Source organism: Dendrobates tinctorius, unplaced genomic scaffold (genome assembly GCF_039654945.1).
Source record: "Dendrobates tinctorius isolate UK_male_01 unplaced genomic scaffold, ASM3965494v1 ptg000103l, whole genome shotgun sequence".
Taxonomy (NCBI): domain Eukaryota; kingdom Metazoa; phylum Chordata; class Amphibia; order Anura; family Dendrobatidae; genus Dendrobates; species Dendrobates tinctorius.
The window spans coordinates 11,787,395-11,813,352 of record NW_027361771.1 but is presented as its reverse complement, the minus strand read 5'-3'; the positions used below and the strand labels follow the sequence as shown (position 1 = coordinate 11,813,352).

Below are 25,958 nucleotides of genomic sequence, written 5' to 3'. Positions count from 1 at the left end.
ATTGAAGGGTTGGAGCCTGGGGTGGGTGATAGGGGTTTTTCTTGGGCGGTTTCAGCTCAGGAAGATTTTTCTTCTTGTCGGTCACCTTTTCTAATAGTTCGTCCAGTGCTGGACCAAATACATATTTGCCCTTGAATGGAATAGAGCACAATTTTGATAGGTTATGTCCACTCCACATTTTCAGCCGTAAGGCCCTTCAGGTGGTGTTGGAAAGTACGGATGTTCCTGCTGCAATACGGACCGATTCTGCCAAGGAGTCCGCTAAAAAGCCTGCTGCGTTCTGTAGAAGCAGTAGAGAGGTTAGAAGATCTTCCCTCCGAGTTCTCCTTTTGATATGAACCTCTAACTGCTGAAGCCAGAGGTACAGGATCCTAGTTACACAGGCCGATGCGACATTTGTTTTTAAGGAAGTTGCTGAAGCTTCCCAGGACTTTCTCAGTAGAATATCCATCTTTAGGTCAAGCGGGTCCTTAAGCTGCAAGGAGTCCTCGAAGGGTAGCGTAGTTTTTTTTAGCTATTCAAGGCTTCTTCATCCAGGGGAAACCGATCTTTCGTTTCGCCTGGGAAACTTAGCTTCTTTTCCGGGAATTCCCATTCTTCCAAGATTAGATTCTGGACATAATCATGGATAGGGAAAACCATTTTCTTCCTAGACTTCAGGCCGCCAAATAGATCATCCTGCACTGGGCGGGGTTGGTTTATCTTCTACTCCCATTGTGTTCCTGACCGCCGAGAGTAGTTCTTCCATATCGTCTGAGGAAAAGAACCATTTTCTATCATCTTCTGTCTGGGTTGGGGTTAATTCACCCTCTTCCCTCCAATCCGCTGAAACCGATGAATCGGGTTCGGAATCTGAGATGTCCTCAGGGGCATATTTCCTCTTCCTTGAGGTTGAGGGCCCCCACCCCCGAATGACTGAGAAAAGGTAGCCAGGGATGACTGCATCTCCTGTCGCACCATCCCTCTTACTTCATCCATCAGGGTTGGTTGTTCCTCCCGGACGATTTTTCCCGTGCATTGCTGGCACAATTTCTTTTTATAATTGGAGGGGAGTTTTTTTCCTACAGATAGCGCATTTGCGGCTTGTAGGCTTTTCTTCAGTTTTTGGTGCAGGATCCTTGTCTCTCTGAAAGAGAGAAAAGGAGGGAGGCCCCTAAGAATGGGTCCTGAACCAAAAATGGGTATACTCTTTTCCAAGTGTACGCACTGGGCCAGGGTTTGCGCTGGGCTCTGCAAAAGCAGCTTTCAGGGAAGAAGCATCCAACATGCAGACGTTAGTCCTACCTTATGGAGTCTTCCATCACGGTCCTTAAATAGGAACGGAGATCCAGCGTTTTCTTACCTCATCCAAATGGATGAGATCACTCCCCCTCAGTTCCTGGCGCCATCCTGTTTTGTTTTTTTTTCCTTCCGATTTCAAATTTCCAGCCAAGATGGCGGTGCGTTCCACTGTGAAACGTAAGGCGGAAGTGACGTCGCGCCTTCAGACCCGGCGGCAAACGTCACTTCCGATGCTTGCCGCTCGGTTAGAAGCGAGCATGCGGGGGGAGAGCGGATCCTGGGCTGCGGAGCTACGGGAGGCCCCCAGCCCACTTATCCAGCATTGGTGGCGCACCTGAGGATGGTGCGGGTCCCGCCAGCGGCAGGAGCAGCGACTGGGGAGAAAGGTCCAGGACGATCGACCCCGGCTGCCCGGCTTCCAGGTAGGGCTCCGGGATTTGCCGGCCCCATCCACAGAGCACACAGAACCTCTTCATCTCGATTAGGGACAGGAAAACACTGGGGATTAGAGGAAGGGGAGGGCTATTTAACCTCTTGCTTCCTGACCCTAATTAGGATGGGGAGGCAACCTCCTGTGTGCTGTCATGGAGAGGATTAGAGAAAAATTACATATTTTATGCAAACCAGAATCCCCATCACCACACCGCTAGACCTTCACCAAAATGGAGGAAATGTTCCCCATTCTCACCTAGTTATTACCAGGCCACAACATTGTGGCCAGAAGGAATTGGGGTGGCAGGTAGTGCATCAGGCTTGCCATCCAGAAATTCAAGGACAGTCTGTAAAAGTAGGGCACTTTTCTGCCTAGTCCGTAAACTTTTTTTTTTTTTTTACGGTTCATGATTTTTTTTTTAGAAGCGGAAGAAACTTGTACAGATTATTTTACTGTAATTATCATTTCACAGTGAATGCAGCTCATGTCCTTATATCAGAATTATGGGCTGTAGACATGTATTACTTATCATAGTGATTTATTATGGCTTTCCAACTTATTCATAAAATATATGGTCTGTCCATGATAAGCTGTCCAGAAAAAAAAATATAAAGTAAAGTTGGCAACTGCATTCTCAGTCTATGGCAATGAAGATACATAAATAGACTTGTGCTGCAATCTTCATCAGGGGTGAATTAGGGAATACTTCCGACAATCAGTGGCGGGTCCTGTCGGTAGATCTACCGTAAACATAGAAATAGTGAGATTTAATGGTTTTCAGCTTATAAATACTGATGCAGAAAACGGACCAACTAAAGTGGAACTGAGCTGTCTGGCATCTGACACGCGTGACTTTGCACAATCAGCAATGCAAACGTATGGCTGAAGAAAAATGGACAGTATTCAGATGCCATCCAAGTGCAGTCTGTGTTTCACAGACACCTAAATAGAAGCTTGAGAAACATTTTTTTTCTTTTGTTCCTCATCTGACTAACTCATACGGCAGAAAGAAGAAAATCTTAGCAAAATTATTAATGAAGCTTGGTCCGATTCTCTTTTATAAGAAAATTACTGACGTGTGAAGTGAAAGTGCTTGTGACCTCACATTCAATGCTAGCACTAGTCATTTACTGAACTTTGTAATGTAAGGTGCAACCAGCTTGTCACAGTGTAGTTTCCTCTGACAAAGGTTATTGTTACAACATACAATGAGCAGATCTATGGAAGGTTTTTTTAACTGACATTTTTTACAATGATATTGAAAAATTGACACACTTTTTAATTAAGTAAATATATGCAACTATACAGCCGTACACTATTTTTGACTTTTATTTTAAAGCAAATCATGAGAACATATACGTCAGCCAGAAGCGTTAAAAAGGAGACCTTCACATTTAAGTAAAAACTGCATTTGTAGCGGCCAATTTGATGGCAAAAATGCTACAGCCAGTATTCCCAAAGTCAATGGAGTATAATATTCAATTCTATACATAAAGTATATTTTTGGTGGCATTTTTTAATACTATAGAAAACAAAAAAAGCGAAAAATAAAAATAAAAACAATGCTCTTGTATATTTTTTCAGAACTCCCTGGTGTTTTTTTGTTACATTTTGTACATTACAAATTCTAAAGTTGAAAACAGGACGAAGAACAATCACACGCTGGTCGGATGAATGATCGTTTATTGAGGACATTGGGATGAAAAAAATAAAATATCTGTACGGTCACCCATATGGCATCCTTTTTTATACATCAAGAATTATTAACATATACAAAACCAAACTCAATTTCCTGTATTAAACAATTGCAGTGTATCCTTAAAAAACAGATGTTATATGGTTGATCCATACTGATTTTTTTTTTGCCACTAGGCAAATCTCAGCTGTAATACAGGATGGCTGGGGGAATGCAACAATGTTTTATTTTTTCAATTTAATGTCTGAAGAAAAAAAAAAAACAATAAAAACCGGTCATCTGAAAAGCCCTATTGAAATACATCGGTCCGAGTGCTGGCATGTTTTTCATGGACCGAAAATGGAGTGGTGTGAACGTAGCCTCAGCGAGCGGCACCCAATACCGGATTTTTTCAGTCAAAAGATGTACCGGCCAAAAGAAAAATCCAACGTGCCGGAACGGTGTCTTAAAGGATGGTTCTTCGGTAGGTCATCGGTCGAAACGAAAACAAGTGATGATGGAAATTAGCCATTTCCGGGCCGCCATATCTATGTGTGAGCACCGGGCCAATCACATGACCCAAGAACCACACTAATTGCCAAGAACATTGAAAAGTACCAGACTAAAGGGATAAAACCCTCTGCCCACCAGGTGTGAGAATAGGAAAGTTTACGGACTAGTTGTACCTTTTGTCGGTAGCCATAATTCTGATGTCATGGACGCTAGTAATAAGCCATCACTCATTAATCATCCATTATCAGACACACTATTCCTGCCATAGCCATGTAACATATGCCAGGCTCTGCCCCCACCTGTGGCACCTGACAGGACTGATGGACGACACTCACCATCTGTATTCAGCACCATCGCGGCGGCTGCTCGGACTGAGGGACGTCTCACCACCAGCACCAAGTGCCACCAGGACTTCCAGTAATGACAGCTGCTGCAAGCCCCAGCACGGGGAGGAGGCGGGGAAGGAGCACACGTCACCCAGAGGGGGGAGGGTAAAGCTGCTACACCCTGTCTGCTCCAGTCACACGTTAACCCCTGCAGTGCTGCACGTTACACCTGAGCTCGGGGTGTACAGTCCGGCATTGGGGAGAGAGAAGCCCTCAGAACAGCAGGCATGGCACAGGTTGTGAAGTGGCGAAGTTTAGGCGGGAAATGTGTGAAGAGAGTTATTGTGAGGAAGCTGTGACAGGAATGATAAGGCAGGCAGTGGGTATGTGGCACACTTTAGTGAGAGCTGCGCCCACACCGTGCTAAGAAACATCCTTCCTGTACATATGTAACTTACTGTGCTGTGAGGAAACCGAGTAAAAACCACAAGATGGCGAAAACCAGACGTATACGCCATAGAGAAGACAAAACGCCTCACATTTCGTCCAGGGATAAATAATTAAAAAAAAAAAAATCCTATTCATTTCTGTCCCCACCGGTCTGGTGTTTTATCTGTACAGGTGATGTTGTCGTGGTTATAAATGGTATATTCTCTACCTGGGTCGCTGTGACCAGCGGGGTACCGCAGGGGTCGGTGTTGGGACCTATTCTCTTCAACATATTTATTAATGATCTGGTAGAAGGTTTACACAGTAAAATATCGATATTTGCAGATGATACAAAACTATGTAAAGCAGTCAATACAGGAGAAGATAGTATTCTGCTACAGTTGGATCTGGATAAGTTGGGAACTTGGACCGAAAGGTGGCAGAGGCGGTTTAACAATGATAAATGTAAGGTTATACACATGGGAAGAAGGAATCAATATCACCATTACACACTGAACAGTAAACCACTGGGTAAATCTGACCTGGAGAAGGACTTGGGGATCCTAGTTAATGATAAACTTACCTGGAGCAGCCAGTGCCAGGCAGCGGCTGCCAAGGCAAACAGGATCATGGGGTGCATTAAAAGAGGTCTGGATACACATGAAGAGAGCATTATACTGCCTCTGTACAAATCCCTGGTTAGCACATGGAGTACTGTGTACAGTTTTGGGCACCGGTGCTCAGGAAGGATATAATGAAACTAGAGCAGGTACAAAGGAGGGCAACAGCATTAATAAAGGGGATGGGGGAACTACAATACCCAGAGAGATTAGCAAAATTAGGATTATTTAGTCTAGAAAAAAGACGACTGAGGGGCGATCTAATAACCATGTATAAGTATATAAGGGGACAATACAAATATCTCTCCGAAGATCTGTTTATACCAAGGAAGGTGACGGTCACAAGGGGGCATTCTCTGCGTCTGGAGGAGAGAAGGTTTTTCCACCAACATAGAAGAAGATTCTTTACAGTTAGGGCAGTGAGAATCTGGAATTCCCTGCCTGAGGAGATGGTGATGGCGAACTCAGTCGAAGGGTTCAAGAGAGGCCTGGATGTCTTCCTGGAGCATAACAATATTGTATCTTACAGTTATTGTTCGGTTCTTTAGAAGGACGTAGATCTGGGGATTTATTCTGACAGAATTTTATAGGCTGAACTGGATGGACTAATGTCTTTTTTCAGCCTTACTAACTATGTTACTTGGCCACAGGGCGACGCGTTGCATTTTGACCTCCGACCGAGTCGCCAATGTTTCCCGCATGTTTTGGATTTTCTATCGTAAGTCGCAGGTGACTCACTTGCCACAAACTTCAATGCAAGTGACATTAGACTGTGACCTGGCCTTTTTTTTACAGCAAAATTGCAGCTCTGAAATAGGCGTGCAATAGCAAGTTGCACAACCTGTCTGAAAATTGCTGTGGTACAAGACGTCGCCTTGTAGCCTAAAAATTAAAAATAAAAGTATAGAAACATACTCACACATCTACAGCTATGTGGGATTGTTCAATACATCTGTAGCATCATTATGGCTTCTCTCCTCTCTGCCCTATTGTTTCAGTTTGGCCATGACAGAACCAGAACAAAGGACCCATGGACTTATCTTGGAGTCAGTCCCACTTATGTCAGGGTGGCCATGTAGCCTCCACGCAAAGGTGAACAGACCCTACTGTATATGTCTGTGATGTGTATAGATCTGGGAATTTTGGGGCACCAAATCAAAACCATGACCCTTTGTCATGTTCTTGAAACTATTGAATGGATGCTGTTACCAGATTCATGCTGCCCAAACCATGGGCACCATGAATCCAGAACCTAGCTGCATGAATGCACCCAAGTATATTTTTCTCCTCTCCTGCTATGGTCCCCGGCTAGATCTTTAACCAATTAATGATCACCTTCCTCCCCAGGAACATTTTCAGGTTTTAGTATAGATTCACTTTTAATTATGCTAAAAAAAATAAATTTGTATATTCGGATAATTTTTCCCCTTTTCATGATACATGGGGCCTAATTTTTATATTTTTTATGCTAATATTGGGGAAAAATGTAAGAAATAGGAAATACTGGTCTATTTTTCACTTCGTTTTTTTCTTTCCGTAGAAATTATTTTTGAATATTGGACAGATTTTTTTTCAATGGGGTAGGGGCTAGCAATCAAGACTGGTAGTATCTCAATTTTTAGTGTTGTTTTATTTCTGAATTTTTTTTTAATATATTTTGCTTTAGTTGTTTTTTACTCATTTTACAAACTGTCACCCATAAGATATTAATTTTTTTGTGGGGGATAACATTAATGCAATATTTTTATTGCTGATTTTCACTGTAACTAAGGCTGGTATACTAGCCCCATTTACAGGGGAATTTCAGCCTCCTGCCTGCATAGCAGAGCTGACTGGGTCTCCAACAACCCAGCAGCTTCTTTTCTTATTCTACCCTCAGAAATTACATGGAGGCTGTCTGTGGAGGATAAAGCCCTTACACTGCTTCCTAATCTGTATACACAAGCACTGGATCAGCTCTGTAAATACAGAGATTGAGGAGGTAAACATGGTAATAATAAAACATTTTTATTTTCTCTGCAAGGAGTCTGTGTGTGACTGCGGCTCCTCTCGTCCACAGCTGCACGATCTTTTGAAAGTTTAGAGTGTCTTTGCAGGGTAATTTGTGGACTGCCTGGATGTATAAAGTCTATGGGCTGTCCAGATGTAGTTAAAATACAGGTGCTTCTCACAAAATTAGAATATCATCAAAAAGTTAATTTATTTCAGTTCTTCAATACATAAAGTGATCCAGTTTCCGCTCTTTACACTCTACTGAAACTGCCCTCACTAAAGTCTCTAACAGAGACATATCTAGGGGGAAGGCAGACGGGGCATGTGCCCCGGGCGAAGCCAGCAGGGGGGGCGCAGTCGAGCCGCCTAATGCGATGGTCCGCAGTGTCTCCCCCGGCGGCTGCATTCTGCCGCCCCCCGGACTGGGAGTCAGCTGTTCTCTGTGTCGGCTGTTAAACTGACAGCCGGCTCCCAGGGATCAATTGTACTCGTGTCTGTCAGAGTGACGCCAGCAGCGTGATCAGATCATGTGATCATGCTGCTGACGTCACTGGCCGACTCGCCGTAAGTGCTCCAGTGGAGCTGAGGACACCAAAGATTAAGTGCATGGGGGGTGTAGGAAGATTTGGAGTGGGGATGGGGGAAATTGTGTGTGGTGACAATGGGGATTGGGGATAGGCATGTTTAGTGAGTGGGGAGAACTGGAGTGGGGATGGGGGGGATTTATTGTGTGGGGACAGGGGAGATTTGAAGTGGGGATGGGAGTGTTTAATGTACTTAGGGAGATTTGGAGTGGGGATGGGGGATTTAATGTGGGGATGGGGGATTTAATATGTGTAGGGAGATGTAGAGGGGGATGAGGTTGTTTAATGTGATTGGGGAGATTTGGAGTGGGGATGGGGGGATTTAGTGTGTGTAGGGATATTTGGAGTGGGGAAGGGGATTTAATGTGTGTAGGGATGTTTGGAGTGGGGAGGGGGATTTAATGTGTATAGGGAGATTTGGAGTGGGGATGGGGGACTTAATGTGGGGATGGGGGATTTAATGTGTGTAGGGAGATGTGGAGGGGGATGAGGTTGTTTAATGTGGTTGGGGAGATTTGGAGTGGGGATGGGGGGATTTAGTGTGTGTAGGGATATTTGGAGTGGGGAGGGGGATTTAATGTGTAGGGATATTTGGAGTGGGGAGGGGGATTTAATGTGTATAGGGAGATTTGGAGTGGGGATGGGGGATTTAATGTGTGTAGGGAAATTTGTAGTGGGGATGGGGGATTTAATGCGTGTAGGGTGATGTGGAGGGGGATGAGGGTGTTTTGGAGTGGGTATGGGGGATTTAATGTGTGGGGGAGATTTGGAGTAGGGATGGAGGATTTAATGTGTGATGGCAGATTTTAGGACACAAAATGAGGCGCAAAGGGGAGATGCAGGGCATGTATGAGGAAACAATGAGGGAATGGGTTTATATGGAGGAAACAGTATGGGAGAATGGGGGCATGTATAAGGTAACAGTATGGGGGAATTGGGGCATGTATGAGCAAACTACTGGGGAATGGGGGCATGTACGAGGTATCAGTATGGGGGCATGTATGAGGAAACAGTACTGGGGAATGGGGGGCATGTATGAGGAAACAGTACTGAGGAATGCATTTCCCATAGATTAACATTGGCTGGCTGTGCACTACACTGCAGATTTGATGCAAATCCACGGGTCAAAAAATGCTGCGGATCCGCATCCAAATCCGCAACATGTGCCCAAACTGACCAGAGAGGACAGGAAAGGAAAGACACTGTCTGCAATCACGCAAAAAACACTGAAAAATCCAACATGTCTGATGCACAAAAAAACACTGAAGTCACACGACTTCGCCCCCACTATATCAGCACTATGGTATATACTGAAAGCAAAGCAAAAAGAGACCAATATAACAGGGGACAGAACAAACTGACACAAGCAGTAACATATGGGCGGTGATCCAGCACAGCCCCAGCAGGAGAAAGCTGACCCGCAAAAAGCAGAGATAGACAAAACCAGATCAAATGCAAAAAGATTAGCAAATGAACCATGCAGGAACAGAGCAGGAAACATCAGACCTCTGAAGGCACAGGAAGAAAGTCACAAGCAGGGATCGAAAGACGTCACCTGTCTTAAATACTCCAGTCAGAAACGCCAGATCTCCAATCGTCATCATCATTATCAGGTGGCAAGCCTCTGTCAATCTGACCAGCTCCACTACCTCCAGTAACCACCATAGGGAGCCCAGAAAGAGAACTCGCAACGCCTCTATCAATCTGACCAGCTCCACTACCTTCAGTAACCACCAGAGGGAGCCCAGAAAGAGAATTCACAGCAGATCCCTTTAAGAAAGGCCTGGGGTCAGTACCAAAGCGCAGAGTGAATTTGCCCTAACTTCCATACCAATGATCCCTTTAAGAGACCCTGGGGTCAGAACCACAGAGCTGAGTGGAACGGTCCTAACTTCCATACAGGAGATCCCTTTAAGAGAGCCTGGGGTCAGAACCAAAGCGCTGGATGGATTTGCCCTGACTTCCATACCGGAGATCCCTTTAAGAAATGCCTGGGGTCAGTACCAAAGCGCAGAGTGGATTTGCCCTAACTGCCATACAAATGATCCCTTTAAGAGACCCTGGGGTCAGAACCACAGAGCTGAGTGGAACGGTCCTAACTTCCATACCAGGGATCCCTTTAAGAGAGGTCTGGGGTCAAAACCAAAGCGCTGGATGGATTTGCGCTGACTTCCATACCAATGATCCCTTTAAGAGGGAAGATGTGCCTACGGGATGGAGGATGTGTGATGGGGATATGAGCAGGGAGGGGGGATTCATTTCTGTTATGTTCTCTCTGCTCCTTTCAGGGGGGGGCAGACAATGGCTGGGAGCTTATGTTCCTGGGGATGCTAGATTTCTCCCACCATGTCAGTGCCTGCTGAGGTGTTGTCAAGTGGGAAAACTTGCTCATAGCAACCAATCACAGCTCAGCTACTTTTAACCAGCTCTGGTGAAATGAGAGATGCTTAGTGATTGGTTGCAAGGAAAACAGTTGCTCATAGCAACCAATCAAAGGTCAGCTTCTTTTGAACAGCTCTGGTGAAATGAAAGATGCTTCATGATTGGTTGGTGATACACACACATACATTCACTTTTATATATATTTATGTTGGGTAAAACAGTATCCAGTAATAAAATGTATATGCTTAATGAATGCCATAATAACCCATAGGGTATGAATGCCACTGAACAACATCATTGATCAGCCTCCATTAAACATAAAGCTCTGGCAAAAATTAAGAGACCACCACATCAAAACCCTGTCATGGGCAGCCCATTCTCCAGACGTGAACCCCATTGAAAACCTCCGGAATGTAATCAAGAGGAAGATTGATAGTCACAAGCGATCAAACAAAGTAGAACTGCTTAAATTTTTGCACCAGAAGCAGTGTGAAAGACTGGTGGAAAGCATGCCAAGATGCATGAAAACGGTTTTTAAAAATCATGGTTATTCCACAAAATATTGATTTCTGAACTCTTCCTGAGTTAAAACATTAGTATTGTTGTTTCTAAATTATTATGAATTTGTTTTCTTTGCATTATTTGAGGTCTGAAAGCACAGTTTTTTTTTTTATTTTGACCATTTCTCCTTTTCAGAAAAAAAACACAAAATTTAGTACTTGGAAATTCGAAGACATGTCACAAGTTTGTAGACTAAAAGAACAATTTACGTTTTACTCAAAAGTATACCTATAAAGAGAAAAATCAGACAAGCTGAACATTTGGAAGTGGTCTCTTAATTTTTGCCAGAGCTGTGTATACCAAGAAGCTTCAGTGATGTCGCGGTCTACATATAGTCAGTTATCACTGCAGCTTTCATAGTTGACCCTGCAATTGAAGACACTGAAGTTGCTGCATGTTAATTTGTGCTGTGTATATCACTCCAGATTTTCTGGTGCATTAAAGTCCACAACAGATCAGTCCAATGTGAACATACACTTAGAAGGTGCCTGTATTTTTGAATGGAATGGTATATATTGTAAGTTTGAGGGCAAACATTTAAGGTACTGTCACACTTAGCGATGTACCAGCGATCCCGACCAGCGATATGACGCGGTCAGGATCGCTGGTACATCGCTAAGTGGTCGCTAGTGAGCTGCCACACAGGCAGATCTCACCAGCGACACCGCTGGGGATGGGGGTCGCTACTTACCTGTCACACCAGGCGATCCTATGTCCTCCCGCCCGGCTCCACGCGTCGCTCGTCGTCACAGCAGGAAGCGCCGCAGGAAGCGGACGACGAGAAACAGTCCAGCCTGTTCTCGCGCGATCAGCGATAACCAGCGGGGGAGCAGGTCGGAGGTAAGTATCAGACATAGCGATATCGCTAGCAATATCGCTATAACGTCACAAGTTATAGCGATATTGCTAGCGATATCGCTTAGTGTGACAGTACCTTTACCTTACCTTCTAGAAACTCCATATAATTAAGTTTGAGAAACCCCGTCAGCTCTTCACATTCCTCTTCTTTCTTTACCAATTACAGCAGAGCCTGGCAAACAACCACAGGCAATCGGTGTCTGTTTCTCACATTGTGTTAGCTAACAAGTTATACTTTGCAGATAAATCTTCTTTTGGAAAATGAGGAAGGACAAAATATTAATGAATAAACATATTTGTGAACAGTGTTTCATTTCCCCAATTTTTTTTTGCCTTGTCAGTTTCGCTTTATGACGTAAAATTAATTTTCTGGGATATTCAGTTCATGATGCATGGCAGCAGAACCCCTGGGAACACAAGCAATTTGTAGAATATCCTATCTCAGAAGTATCTGGCACTGTAAATTCCATATGAGTGACAGTTATTATATCGCCATTTAGTCCATGCCGCTTTACATGTGAAAAGGGGTGTACATAATAAAAAACAAGTTGTATGCAACTGTGGAAAGAGGAGATGGGAGGGGAGTAGAGAAGGAGATCTTGTGAGGATTGGAGGTTGCATGCAGGCAAGTATCGGGTTGTGGATTGCTTTGTATGCCATGGTTAGGGTTTTGAACTGGAGTATCTGGGTAATGGGGAGGCAGTGAAGGGACTGACAGAGCGGAGAGGCTGGCGAATAGGTGGATTAGTCGGACAGCAGAGTTTAGGATAGATTAGAGGGGTGCAAGAATGTTAGAGGGGAGGCGACAAAGCAAGAGGTTGAAGTAGCCGAGTCGGGAGATGGTGAGAGTATGCACTAGTGTTTTTGCAGACTGTTGGTTAATGAATGTGCGCATATGGGAAATATTATTTAGTTGGAGTTGGCAGGAAGTGGAAAGGGCTTGGATATGAAGGAGAGATCAGAGTCAAGGGTTACCCCGAAGCAGCGAGCTTGCTGTACTAGAGAGACTGCGCAGCCATTGACTTTAATGGAGAGGTATGATGGGGGGTTGAGTGAGATGGGTGAAAGATGATGAATTCTGTTTATCCATGTTGAGTTTTAGAAAGCTAGCAGAAAAGAAAGATGAAATAGCAGCCAGATATTTGGTGATTCTGGTTAGTAAGGAGGTGACATCGGGTCCAGAGAGGTATATCTGTGTGTCATCAGCATAGAGGTGATACTGAAAGCTTTAGGACTCTATGATGTGTCCCAGGCCGAAGTTGTAGATGGAGAAGAGCAAGGGTATTAGAACTGAACCTTGGGAGACACCGACAGATAGAGGGCGAGATGAGGAGGTGGTGTGTGAGTGGGAGGAGCTGAATGTCTGGTCTGTTAGGTATGAGGAGGTCCAAGATAGGGCTAGGTCTGTGACACCAAGAGATTAGAGAATCTATAGTAAGAGGGAACCGTCCACTGTGTTGAAGTCAGAGGACAAGTCCAGGAGGAGGAGGACAGAATAGTGACGCTTGAATTTGGCAGATATTAGGGCAATTTTCGGTGGAATTATGTGGTCAGAGTCCAGATGGTAGCGGTCAAAGAGGGAGTGGGAGGACAGTTCAAAATGGACGTGTTGTTCCAGTAGTTTTGAGTCATAGGGGTGAAGTGATATGGAGCAATAGCTAGATAGAGAGGATGGGTGAACGGAGAGCTTTGAGGATTGGGGTGATCGAGGCATGTTTCAAGCATAAGAGGAAGACACTAGTTGTTAGTGACTGGTTGAAGAGATGGGTTAGGGTAGGGATGAAAACTGTGGTGAGGTTTGGGAAGAGGTGAGACGGGATCGGGTCAAGTGTACAGGTTGTGAGGAAGGCTGTGTAGTTATGAGGAGGGGCTGTGGGGACTTTAGTTAGTTTAGCTTGCTAGTTATAAGAAGTTATTGATTGTAGTTATTTATTCCAAACAATGTGCAACCAAATGTTGAGGGTGCCAACAATTTTGTCTGGCCCATTTTGGGGGGTTTTGTGTGAAATGATGTCCAATTAGCCTTTTTTCTTTTTTCTTGTGTTGTTCCAATACACACAAAGGAAATAAACATGTGTATATCAAAACGTGTAATTGCAATAATTTTTTGGAACTATTGCAAAGGTGCCCACACTTTTGGCAGTGACTTTATAAGTTCCTTTATGTTTTAATACTTTTGTACAATTTAATAAAAAAACACTTTAAAAACAATATAACTGCATTGAAACTAAGATTGTGGGTTTTTTTTCACTCTTCAGTTTATAAAGCTCTGCGTGGTATTTTTTTGACAAGATGTAGTTTTTATTTGTTCTATTATTGCAGAATTAAATAAGAAATTCCACTGTGCATATCCTCAGTCTTCTTCAGATTAGGAATGCAGCATGTGGCTGACAATGGTGGCTCAATTACGCCCTGGTCTCCTGCCACATGCACAGTGTCCCCTTTGTAGCATACCTTTCTTTCAGTTTTCGGATCCATTAGGGTCTTCTTTGAGTTGCTGAGGATGCTCCTGACGGTTTCATACAAAGAGAGACCAGTTGAAACTTAAAATAAACTATTAAAATAAACTATTTTACTTGGTTCCAGTCTCAGTACATCCAGTTCTGTCACAGAGGCAACATAGGGTTCATCACAGAGTACATTGTTTTCTCTCCCTGTGCTTTCCCTCATTTCTTCCGGAATGTCCCAGGGTCATGCCGACTCATCCGGTACTGCAGCGTTCCTTCTTGTCAGCCTCACTAACTTCAGGAGGTCCCCTGTCCGTTTTGCCTCAGACATAAGGGCATCTGCCCACGTAGTTGGCTGCCACATATTGGAGCTGTCCTGCATTCCTTTGCTGCTGTGATCTTCAGCCCGCAGGCCCTGGACAACTGGGCAACTGGCTTAGACGTTACGTTGCCAACTGCCCGGTCTGGGCTATCAGGCCCTACTGACTAAAATGGGGGAAACTCACTGACTTACTCACAGTTGGCCCCTCCCCTATGTTAATTATTCCCTACCCTAATCCATGTGTGCTTATGTGTCCCCATCTAGTGAGCTAACTTAAGTACTGCACTTTCCCTACAACATACATATTTACACATTACACTACACAGTAGCAACATTACAAAACATAACACAAACACGGGTGAGGGGAGTGGGGCACTACTTAGCCTTGGCAGACCCCTTACACATGCACAGAAATTAAATAAGCACTTTTCCAGCCCTGCACAGTCCTCCTGAAAGAGCACTATGCTTTTCTGTACTTAGTTCCCCGCACTTCAGTTTTCTTTTATTTAGACTCCATCTTAAACCATTTTCCAGGTCTAAAATGAAAAGTCTACAGTCACAGAGGATTTGCCATTGTCTGCCTCGAAAACTGCGGTCATGTATGTGATATGCATACTCCCAGGCGACGCCGTTGCCCACTAGATGGGTTCTGCTCAGGAGAATGCATATTGCAAACATGACCGCCATTTCCAAGGCAGACAACTGCAAATCCTTTGTGACTGCAGACTTCTAATTTTAGACCTGAAAACCGGTTTAAGTTGGAGAGTAAATAAAAAAAAACTGAAGTACAGGGAATGTACACAATAGTGAATCCTCGCAGCGCACATTGTGCACACGCTGGAAGGATTCACAAGTCTGCAGTCACAGAGGAACTACATAAGGTACTATATATAAGTGATATATTGATATATACAGCACACACCCCTTGCTCATATATCACATACACACAACTCACATATCAGACACAAGCAGCACACGTAATATATTTAAGTCAGCAATAGAATTACAGACGTTAAAGGGGTTGTCCACTATTCAGGCAACCCTTCTCCATTGCCATATTCCCCAGAGTAAAATAAAAACATCCTATACTCACCTCTGGTGCTGATGCAATGAAGTTGGTGTTGGGGCTTGCGTCACCTTATTATGCTACATGAGCTATGTAACTAATCAGCAGCTGCTTAATTCTCACTCATTTCAGAAAAAACAGACATTCAAAGGAAGTCAGAAAGAAGCAGCATTTCTCATTTCTTATGGATGTCAGTTTCGTCTCAAGGATTTGAAAGAAAAGTGGGAGTTGATTGGCTGCAGGGCTCACGTGGCATAATATTATTTCATGCTGTTTTCATTTTCCATTGGGAGCTATAGCAATTAAGAAACCCCTTTAAGGCCTATTTACACTGGCCAGTAATCAGGAATGAGTGCTTCTACATCCACTTGCTTATCAGCCAGTATAAACAGCTTACTCAAAATCCTTGTTTGACATTAAAAATACTTTTACAAGGGGATTGTCCAGTCTCAGAAGCAAAGTCTGCCCAATCATGAAAATATGCAATGCACACGTTATCAGGATTTCCTCTTTGTGCGGGTGGGTGGTCTCATCCAGTTTCTTTCAAAAGAAGAGAATAGAGATAAGTCTGATGAGACTAGTTAGTACATGTCTGCAAGTGACTACCCACCGGCACAAGGAATACAGGGGGAATCGCGATAGTGTGGAAGGGACGTAAGCAGTCCCGAAAGCTTGCTTTGTAACAACATTCACTATTATTTGTTAGCCATTAAAAGGTATCATACCCACAAGATTCCTATTATGTTTCTCTCACTGAGAGCACTTTATACACTGTCACGATACTATGGTCTACAGTCACATAGAGCTCCTGCAGAGTTTTCTTCTGAGAATGGATAACCCCTGTAAGCTGTTAATCTGATGTTCTATGCACAGAGAATGATGAGTGCGTATGGAAGTATGATTGACATTTTGTAGCAGGTCATTAAATGAAAGACGAACACCTCGCAAGTAGTGAAGGCAGTCGTAACGGCCGTGGTTGCCAGTATAAATGTATATATAGGCCTTTTAGTCACAGTGTAATACCTGCCTTCTCTTGCAGGTCAGACACATACATGTTCACGGGATCTCCAAGCTCTTGATGCCAGTTAAGCACCGCCCCTTTTGGAGGATTGGGGAGGGGAACCAAAGAAACAACTTACACTTTGCCCAATATAAAGATTGGGGAAAAACAAGTAGAGGAGGAATAAGATTGAGGAGGAACAAGTGTCCAAACAAGTAGGGGAGGAACATCTTTCCTCCTCTACAGCAGCAGTGTAGTGTTCTTTTCCTGCAAAGGCTCCGGTCACTAATTGCAGGGATGTGACTGTGTGATAGAAGCCTTTCAGTAACTAATCAGTGCTCTTTGTTACAAACAGGGAGAGCACATGTTGCGTTTTGGTGCGCCCGGTGCAGCGTCACAGGTGCCCATGCGCCGGGGCAAAAGCATACCTGCGTACCCAATGCTAAATATAGGGTATGCAGGTCGCTTGCAGCGTCATGCGCCCATAGGCGGAGCTGACTGGAGGAGGCACGGCAGGGTGCAGAGCTTCACGCCAAGCGTGTGCTGCGTCTCCAAACGCTAGTGTGAAACTACTTAGAAAAGACAGAAGGTGTAGTAGCGCAACAAGCAGTATATATATATAATTTAAACAGAAAAAATGCAGGGAAAAAACAGAATGCCTCACCGTGTCAATGTGCTTGGTAGCTTTGAATTTGCCAGCATCGATCCAAAAAATTCCTTCTGATCGTCGGATCACAAATGAGGAAAAAAATTTAAAAAAAAGTTGTCGAATCACACAGCTGAATAATAAAAAAACAATTCTTTATTTCACACCATCATAAAAACGTGTAGATATACGCATGCCACATTCTATGACTAAGGGCGGATAGCCAGAAACGCGCAAGAACGTAACTCTGTTTTTATCCATTTGTGGATATATCTACACATTTTTATGATGGTGTGAAATAAAGAATTGTTTTTTATTATTCAGCTGTGTGATCCGACAACTTTTTTTTTTTCCTCCTATATACATAATTTAATGTATAGTAAATGTTACTGAAGGTGCTTGGTGTTTCCAACAGTTTGATCTTCTGAGGTAGTGCAGAGGGAAGATTCACCAAAGAGAGAGACGAATGGGTGGAGTAAAGAATTTGATGTCTGGAGATTACAGCAGAAACATATGCAGTTTTGTTATACGCCCTGTTATTTTGACAATCGAAGCTACCTCCAGGTCGTTTGGTAACCATTGAAGGGTTCAGCATAGAGATGGATTGGTTTGAATGCTGAATAAAGATCAATGTGACGTGTGCAAGTTTGTTTGAGGGACAGATGCTGAGGAGGAAGTTACAGCAGCCCAAATAGATATGATGAGCCAAGTATAAAAGATAAAAAATGTAAATATTTTACACTGATCGGCCTAGTCACACTGGCGTTTAGTTTAGCTTTTCAGTTCCATGACAAACTAAAAAATATAACTCCTCCCCCTGGCTAATATGTCCATTCTTCAAAAGGCAATGAGTTTTGCCCTAAATTATCCAGACGCGGATGTTATCTGTATGGGAGACTTCAATATGGTCATGAATAACTGCCTTGATAAATTGAGATTGGAGGGTGGAATGTCTGGGGGAGCCTCTTCACCAACTGCAGCCCAGCTGTCACTATTTATGGGGGTAGCGGGTGGTTGGATTTATGGAGGATACGTCACCCTGCGTCAAGGGAGTATACCTGTCACTCATCCACTAAGCGCTCTCTATCACGCATAGACTATATGGATCCAGTGGTCTGGCGATGTGGGTGGATAATATAGAACATGGCAGTAGGGGGATCTCAGACCATAGCCCGGTCATTCTTAAACTTAAATATGGGCAATTAAACAGGATAGTTTGGAAGTTGAACCCTTTCTGGTTAAAGTTGATGGTATCTCCCGATAGAACAATCGATTAGTTGCATTGTTTCATCTCATCCCATCCAGAACCTCAAGATATCAATTTATTTTGGGATGCCCTTAAGGCATATCTGAGGGGCTGTTTGTCCTCCACGATCTCTTATATCAAGCGGGTAACCTCAAGGGAGGATGATATGGAGCAAAAATTGAAGGATTCAGAGGCTACATACATATCTAACCAAACTAACGGCAATAGGATTGAGCGGTTGGCTGCTCAGAGGTTATATGCTCAGCATATAGACACTAAGTCTAAGCGTAAACTATTCTTTACCCGTCAATTTTATTTTGAGCTGGGAAACCAGGCAAGCAAATTCTTGGCCTATTTGGTACGCCAACACAACACCTCTAACACAATATTACAGATTCGTAAGTCAGATGATTTATTGGTGTCTTCAACCGAGGAGATACTCGGCTGTTTGTACGATTACTACAGGGCATTATATGAATCTAAAAGTGATTTTGATAATTTGGGGTGTTTAGACTACTTGTCAGATGTGACATTTCCTACATTAGATCCTGAACAGCGAGCCCTTATGGATGCTGAGTTCACTGCGGAGGAGATAGAAAATGCCATGACGGACATGGCCTCAGGGAAGGCTCCTGGACCAGACTGATTTTCTATTGAATTGTACAGGAGATACCGGGATATATTAACGCCACTTCTGGTAAAGGTATTTCGGGGAATTTGGGAAGGGAAATCTATGCCTGAATCCTTTTATGAGGCAAATATCAGTGCTTAGGAAGGAGGGGAAGGACCCTTTGGACTCCCTCCCCTCTGTACCAGTGTCATTGTAAATTTGTTTACTGTTAACGATATCTGTAACTTTGTATGTAACCCCCTTCTCATGTACAGCACCATGGAATTAATGGCGCTATATAAATAATAATAATAAATGTGGATCCTATCATCCCATTTCGTTAGTAAATGTGTACTATAAAATTTTTACTAAGATCCTAGCTACCAGACTGAATTCAATTATATTGAACCTTATACATCCTGATCAAACGGGCTTTATGCCTGGTAAGAGCACCTCCATTAACATCAGACGAGTCCAGTCAATAGTGCAATATAGCTCCCTAATGCCAGACAACAAATGGGCACTGGCATCGTTAGATGCTGCCAAGGCTTTTGACTCTCTTGAGTGGCCTTTCCTCTCTGCATGCTTGCAAAGATATGGCTTTGGTGGTAAATTTATAAAATGGGTCAAAATACTATATATGAAACCCAAAGCCCGTATTATAGTAAATAATTCCATGTCTGAGTCTTTTTCACAACATAGGGGGACTCGTCAAGGGTGCCCCCTTTCCCCGGCCCTCTTTGCCCTTGCGATTGAGGCACCTTTCAATACGTATAAGGTCTTCCCCTGGCATTAAGGGTATAGATATAGCGGGTCGGGTAGATACCATAGGTCTATATGCTGACGAAAATGGTGATATTTATGGATGAAGCGGAGAAAACTCTGCCACAAGTAATTGCCACTATAGATTCAGTAAATATTCAGGTTTATATATAAATTGGGAGAAGTCCGCCCTGTTACTTCTTTCCCATGCCCCAACTAGAGGCTCTCTCCTCGCTTTCTATTGTATCTAGTCTTAAATATTTTGGCATCTACATATCTCATAACCGTGCGCTTGACTCACAACTTAATATCCACCCACGGCTGGAACTAGTTAAATTTGCAACTTGGAGCAAACTTCCGCTGTCTGTAGCCGGACACATTAACCTGATTAAAATATTTCTCCCCAAGCTCAGCTACTCCCTTCAGCACAGTGCTGTAATGGTACCCAAATCCTTCTTTGTGAATCACAATTCCCAGATCACATCTTTTATATGGGGGAAAATTAGGCCCAAACTTAAATTGTCCACCCTACAAAGGCCTAAAAAGGGAGGTAGGGTGGAGTCACGATTTTTTCCTGTACTATTTGGCTGGGCAGGCTAAAGCTTTAAGTAAATAGATGCTGGGTAATTACCTCCCCAATTCTGAAAATCACCTGCTTCATGCTGCACGAACTGATTGCCCACTGGGTTTCCTTGAGTTAGAGAGAACTAATGTCCCTCATCTACTACCCTTGCTCCGACTGGCGCGATTAACATGGAGGCAAATTAAGAAAGTGATTGGATTTAAAGATTTTATAGCTGAAATTCCCCTGTGGAATGATTATTCCCCGGAATTACTAAATCACCCATCCACTGATTTTTGTAGTCAGCATAACGTCTCCTCGATGGAGGACTTGTATGACTAGGGGACCTTTTAATGTCTTTTGAGCAATTACAGGTTACACATGATATCCCAAGATCTCAATTTTTCCGCTATTTACAGTTGAGACCGGTTCTTCAATTACACATGAGATGTAGGGGTGTGGGCCGTACTATTTCATCTACACCTTTGATAGGAATCCTTAATTCGCAAGGTCCCCAGGGTCTTAACTCCTCTTTATATACGTACATGCTGTCAGTAGGAGCAGAATCTGCTATAAGCTCTATTAAGGGGAAGTGGGAAAGACTCCTCCCTAATACGCAGGGAGAGTGGGAAGAGATCCTGGAGTCTCCGATCGGAGTATCACCATCTATTAATAACAGAATGATAGTTATATATAATAAATCAATCGTACGTGACTCCGACACGACTATTTAGGATGGGTCGATTTCAATCATCAGAATGTCTGCGATGTCACTCACCAGCTGCATGTTTTTATTCATATGATATGGCAGTGTCCCACTATCCTACATTACTGGAAGGAGGGGACGTCGTTATTGACATCCCTGGTACAAGCACCTAGTCTGCTTGTTCAGGGCATGGGATGAGGAGATTTGGGATCATTATATCGGGATCTTTCTGCGCGAGACATTGTTTATGGTACGGAAGGTATTGGCACTACGGTGGATGGGAAGCTCTTGTCCCTCCCTTAGAATTTGGATTGATTTGGTAAATTCGATTGTTCCATACGAGCGCACGTTATATCAAAATAGGGGATGCCCGGGTAAATTTGAAAAGATTTGGGAGAGGTGGAATTCCTCTCATCTTACTTTGCAAGGTTGAGACATCACATGTGAGATAATATGATATAAGATACTAGGCTGCGAAATAGTAAATACCAGTTGATGTAATTAAGGAATTTATAATTAGACTATTATCCGAGATTGAAAATTATCCCCTATACATGGGATTAGGGATAATTTACGACCCCTGGGGATTCAAACACTGGGACTCCCAGTGATCCAGAGAACAGGGCTCTACATAATCTTTTCTGAACCTTGGCAAAAATCCTTTAAATACAAACAAAATTATGGTTTATTGTTGGTCAGAGTTGCCACGTGTTATTTAGTGGACCAGAATGAGTGACTTGTCAAGATGAGTCAGAGTAGATTAGGCATGTAGTTTGTCTACAGTCTTGGCCAAAAGAATGCTTTACTGTTGACACAGGACTTATAGTAAAAGCACACCCTTTCTTCTCCAGAAAAATCAGTCTGCCGGATTTCAAAAAGAGGACTTCATCGTCAATAACAACTCTACCACAGTCCTCTGCAGCCCTGTACTTCCAGCAAAATGGCCATCTGCCCTTGATATTTCTTTGTAAGCCATATCTTAAATGACCTTCTTGACATCAGATCAGTTTCTAAAAGCCTTTGCTTCACTGTGCATACAAGATGCACCAACATTTCCTACCTGCCAATGCACTAGGGATAAACTGTAGCCTTAGCTGAATCTGGTTTAGGAGAAGGCCTGGCACTTTCTTGGGCATGCTGAAGTCTTCCTCAAAGCAATAAAACTCCCTTTTTCAAGTTACTTGATTGAGAGGCAATCTTACAAACAGCAATGTCCTAGCCTGTAAAGCCCTTTTGATGCAACGCAATGACAACAGCACTTTTTTTTGTTTAGATAACCATGGTTAACAGAAAGACAATGATTTCACACACCATTTAAAGGGAACCAGTCATGTGAAAAAAAACACTATTAAGCTGCATATATGGTGTTAATCTGCATGTTAATAGCGTTCTGAACCTGTCTGGCGCCAGCACTTAGACCCACGCAGCCGAAAGGAAATGAACCTACTCTTCCCGAAGCATTCAGGTTTCATTCACAGGGTGAGGCTGGTTCAGGCACCGATCTGTGTATGAAGAACAGCGACTGTAACCGCATCCTGAGCACTGATTGACAGCCGGCCCTACAGCTGAGCTATTGTCAGTCACAAGCCAGGGCACAACCAGTCTGCTCTTATAATTCAGTCATGACAGAGGGATAGCAGATGCCTTTTTTTATTTAATACTCTCCTGGGCGAACAGGATCAGCGAAATGTTTTAAGCAGGCCATTGTGGGCGGCACGGTGGCTCAGTGGTTAGCGCTGCAGCTGTTAGCGCTGGGTTCGAATCCCACCAAGGACAACATCTGCAAGGAGTTTGTATGTTCTCCCCGTGTTTGCGTGGGTTTCCTCCGGGTACTCCGGTTTCCTCCCACATTCTAAAGACATACTAATGGGGAATTTAGATTGTGAGCCCCATCGGGGACAGTGATGATGTGTGCAAACAGTAAAGAGCTGCGGAATATGTTAGCGCTATATAAAAATAAAGATTATTATTGTGTAGCAGAGATGAATTTACCGTAAGTGGAATTTTTTTCGTATGGCAAGGAATGAATGCAATTTGTGTTTTGTTGTTTTTTTACAATTTATCTGATTACTTCACAACTGGAATAAATGCCAATTGGCACTATAAAATAAAAACTGGACAGCAAACTGTAAAAACTAAAATTTGTGTCAGTCTATAAAACTTTTGGCCACGACTGTATAGAGATACTTGATATTCCAGGCTACACTGATCAATCTCAATTTTATAGGACGATGTCCAAGTTTAAAATAAAGGTCTGCCTTCTTTGAAAACCAGTGCCACAGTTGTCTACGATGTGTAGTACTGAAGCTTATTCTCTTTTCATGCAATGAAGCGGAAATACAAAACTACCATAAAGTGGACAGGTGGGTCATGGTTTTGAGAATAAAGCAGTTTATTGTTTTCTTAAATCTCAACAACTCCTTTAAGTATTTGTGAACTTCAAAAGCTGTGTAAGAGCATTCAAAATGCAGGAAAAAAAAATGTGGCCAAATAAATTTATCCTATGTATCATTTAATCAGATGTGTATATATTCACGTGTGCCTCAGTCCAACTATACTGTTTTACTGGTAAAAAAAAACCATTGAAAAACCCATTCACCATAAAAAATTGGATGCCACAAAAAATGGTAAGATTATAATTTTTTTTTTTTGACTCATTAACCGTTATACTGGTACTCCATCTAGTGGGTATTCCCAATAGTACAATTGAAGAGAACACAAAATTAAACATCAGCCATAATATATAATATTTATAATTTTACACCAAAAATGAAGACCTAAAAGTACTGTTGCAGGATAATTTTTTAAAGTGTGGTGTAGGTGTGTGGTTGGATGGTGTGCTGACAGGCCGGTGTAAGATCCGTCCACCTATGGCAAACCAATGGTTGCAAAATATTGAAATAAAATCATGCATCAATTGGCCATCTGGTGTTTGGCATCGCAACCAAATGTGGCCAGCTACACTGTCTTGCTTTATCTTAAAGGGGTTGCACACATTCAGATTGATTACATATCCTCCAAATAAGTTTTCAATATCAGATCAGTTGGGGTAAGGCACACATCCCAATCAGCTGTTCCCAGTACCTGCAGATATGATCAGTTGCGGAGCAGACCAGTGCGGCTCTGTCAACTGTACAGTGATTGTGGGGGAATTGGGTATCACATCCGCACCGATCTGATATTGATGACCTATCCTAAAGAGTGTAAATATTAAAAGTAGTGAACAACCCTTTTACATCTAAGGCCAGATGGAGCGGCTGTGGCCATCACAATCAGTGGCATGGTTTTGTAGGTCTATTTGCTGTTCCCCTGCACAAAAAAGTAAAAGTAATTTAAGGTTTTAAAAGTAGGCAACATTAAAAAAAATTCATGGACAATCAACATCACTATTACACTCTTGAGCATAAAGACCCCACCACATATTCACCACTCCATTAAGTATCATGTGCTGCAACTTCAGTGTGTTCTCTTTTCTGGTAGGATTTTGCACATACACATCCTAGTCAATTACAAATTGGGCTCTAAACTGTGAATGTATGGCTCAGTGATTAAAAAAAAAAAAGAAGCTTTTATGGTCACAACAAAATGTGGTGGAATCTGTGTGGGGAAAAATAGTAAAGACACATCGATGGTCACATAAAATGTGGTGGGATCTGTGTGGGGAAAAATAGTAAAGACACATCGATGGTCACATAAAATGTGGTGGGATCTGTGTGGGGAAAAATAGTAAAGACACATCGATGAGTAGGTAAGGAAGGAAGTCGGCACAACTATCTGTTGGTAAAAAATGTTCCATTTTATTAGTAATCCATTAAAATTAGAAGAAAATTTCTAAAGACTTGCGTGTTGCAAGCGGAACATAAATGCTATGATTAAGGGCAGGTGTTCCGCTCGAAACGTGCAAGAGTTTTAAAAATTTTCTTCAACTTTTTTCTTCTATTTTTAATGGATTACTAATAAAACGGAACCATTTTTTACTGATGGATGGTTGTACTGGACTTCCTTTCTTCTTACCCATTTGTGCTGACTGCCAGCTGGATACGGCTCCTTCTGGTCGATACAGACAGCACGGTCGGCAAACTAGTGGCAGCGCTGGTGAGCTTTTTACTTTTTCTATTACAATCTGTAATTTATCTTAAAAGTCCATGTTATGAGTCCTCAAACCTCACTCTTCAGCCCCTGCAGACTGTGGTCCGATGTTTTGTACTTCTTGCCAGCTCAGTTATCTCTAGACTACATTTCCCAAGAGACATTGTGTTCTGGTTTCTCTGTTAGCACTGTATCCAGCTCACACACACCCACCCTCACTGCTCTCGGACTCCACCTTGAAAGTGCCCTCTTGAGACTCCCATAGAGTCTCAAGAGGGCTAAATCACTGCTCAGATAGTTTTTCCTACCTCCTGCACACTGCACCTAGTATGCTGCCATCTCAAAATCACTGGCAGATTTCTTTTCCCTGCCTCCCACACCTAGTATACTGCTAGCCTGAAACTCTCATACAGTCTCAACATTGCAGCTTTGTGAACGGAATCTCCTGCATTGTTGTGTCTGGCAATCACCTACCCAATGCCCACAATGCAATGGTACTAAAGTTTCACTTCCCAGTTTTCTCTAGAATACATAATCACTTTAGATGTGCATATAAAAGGTGTGTATATGTATCAACTAAAGAGTACAGCACACTGTGTGCCTAGATGTATGCAAACATTGACTGTGAAATTTAAACTGCATTACTGTCATATGGAATATTCTTATAAAATATATTTAGTGAACAAATTGTCCAGTTTGTGAGCGTCTACCATACACAAAAAAGTAACCTACCTCCAAATGTTTACTACTATGAAAAATTGACCAGCACCTCTGTAACAGAATAAAGCAAGTGTGAACAGGTGCAAGCTGACGTGACTGCATTATCTATAAAAACACCACACCAAGTA

General features: G+C 42.9%; 1 protein-coding gene across 2 annotated transcripts in view; it reads right to left on the bottom strand.

The window, feature by feature from the left end:
* Positions 1 to 11,782, bottom strand: part of CYTH1 (cytohesin 1) — a 76,267-nt gene extending 64,485 nt beyond the window's left edge. The window contains exon 1 of one of the 2 annotated variants that reach the window (XM_073588083.1): positions 11,742 to 11,782. In XM_073588083.1, the coding sequence (XP_073444184.1) occupies positions 11,742 to 11,757 (16 nt within the window). In that variant the 5' untranslated portion in view covers positions 11,758 to 11,782. Of the gene's footprint in view, positions 1 to 4,237; positions 4,399 to 11,741 lie in introns of those variants that run through there. The other variant, XM_073588082.1, reaches the window with a different exon arrangement.
* Positions 11,783 to 25,958: the final 14,176 nt, after the last annotated feature.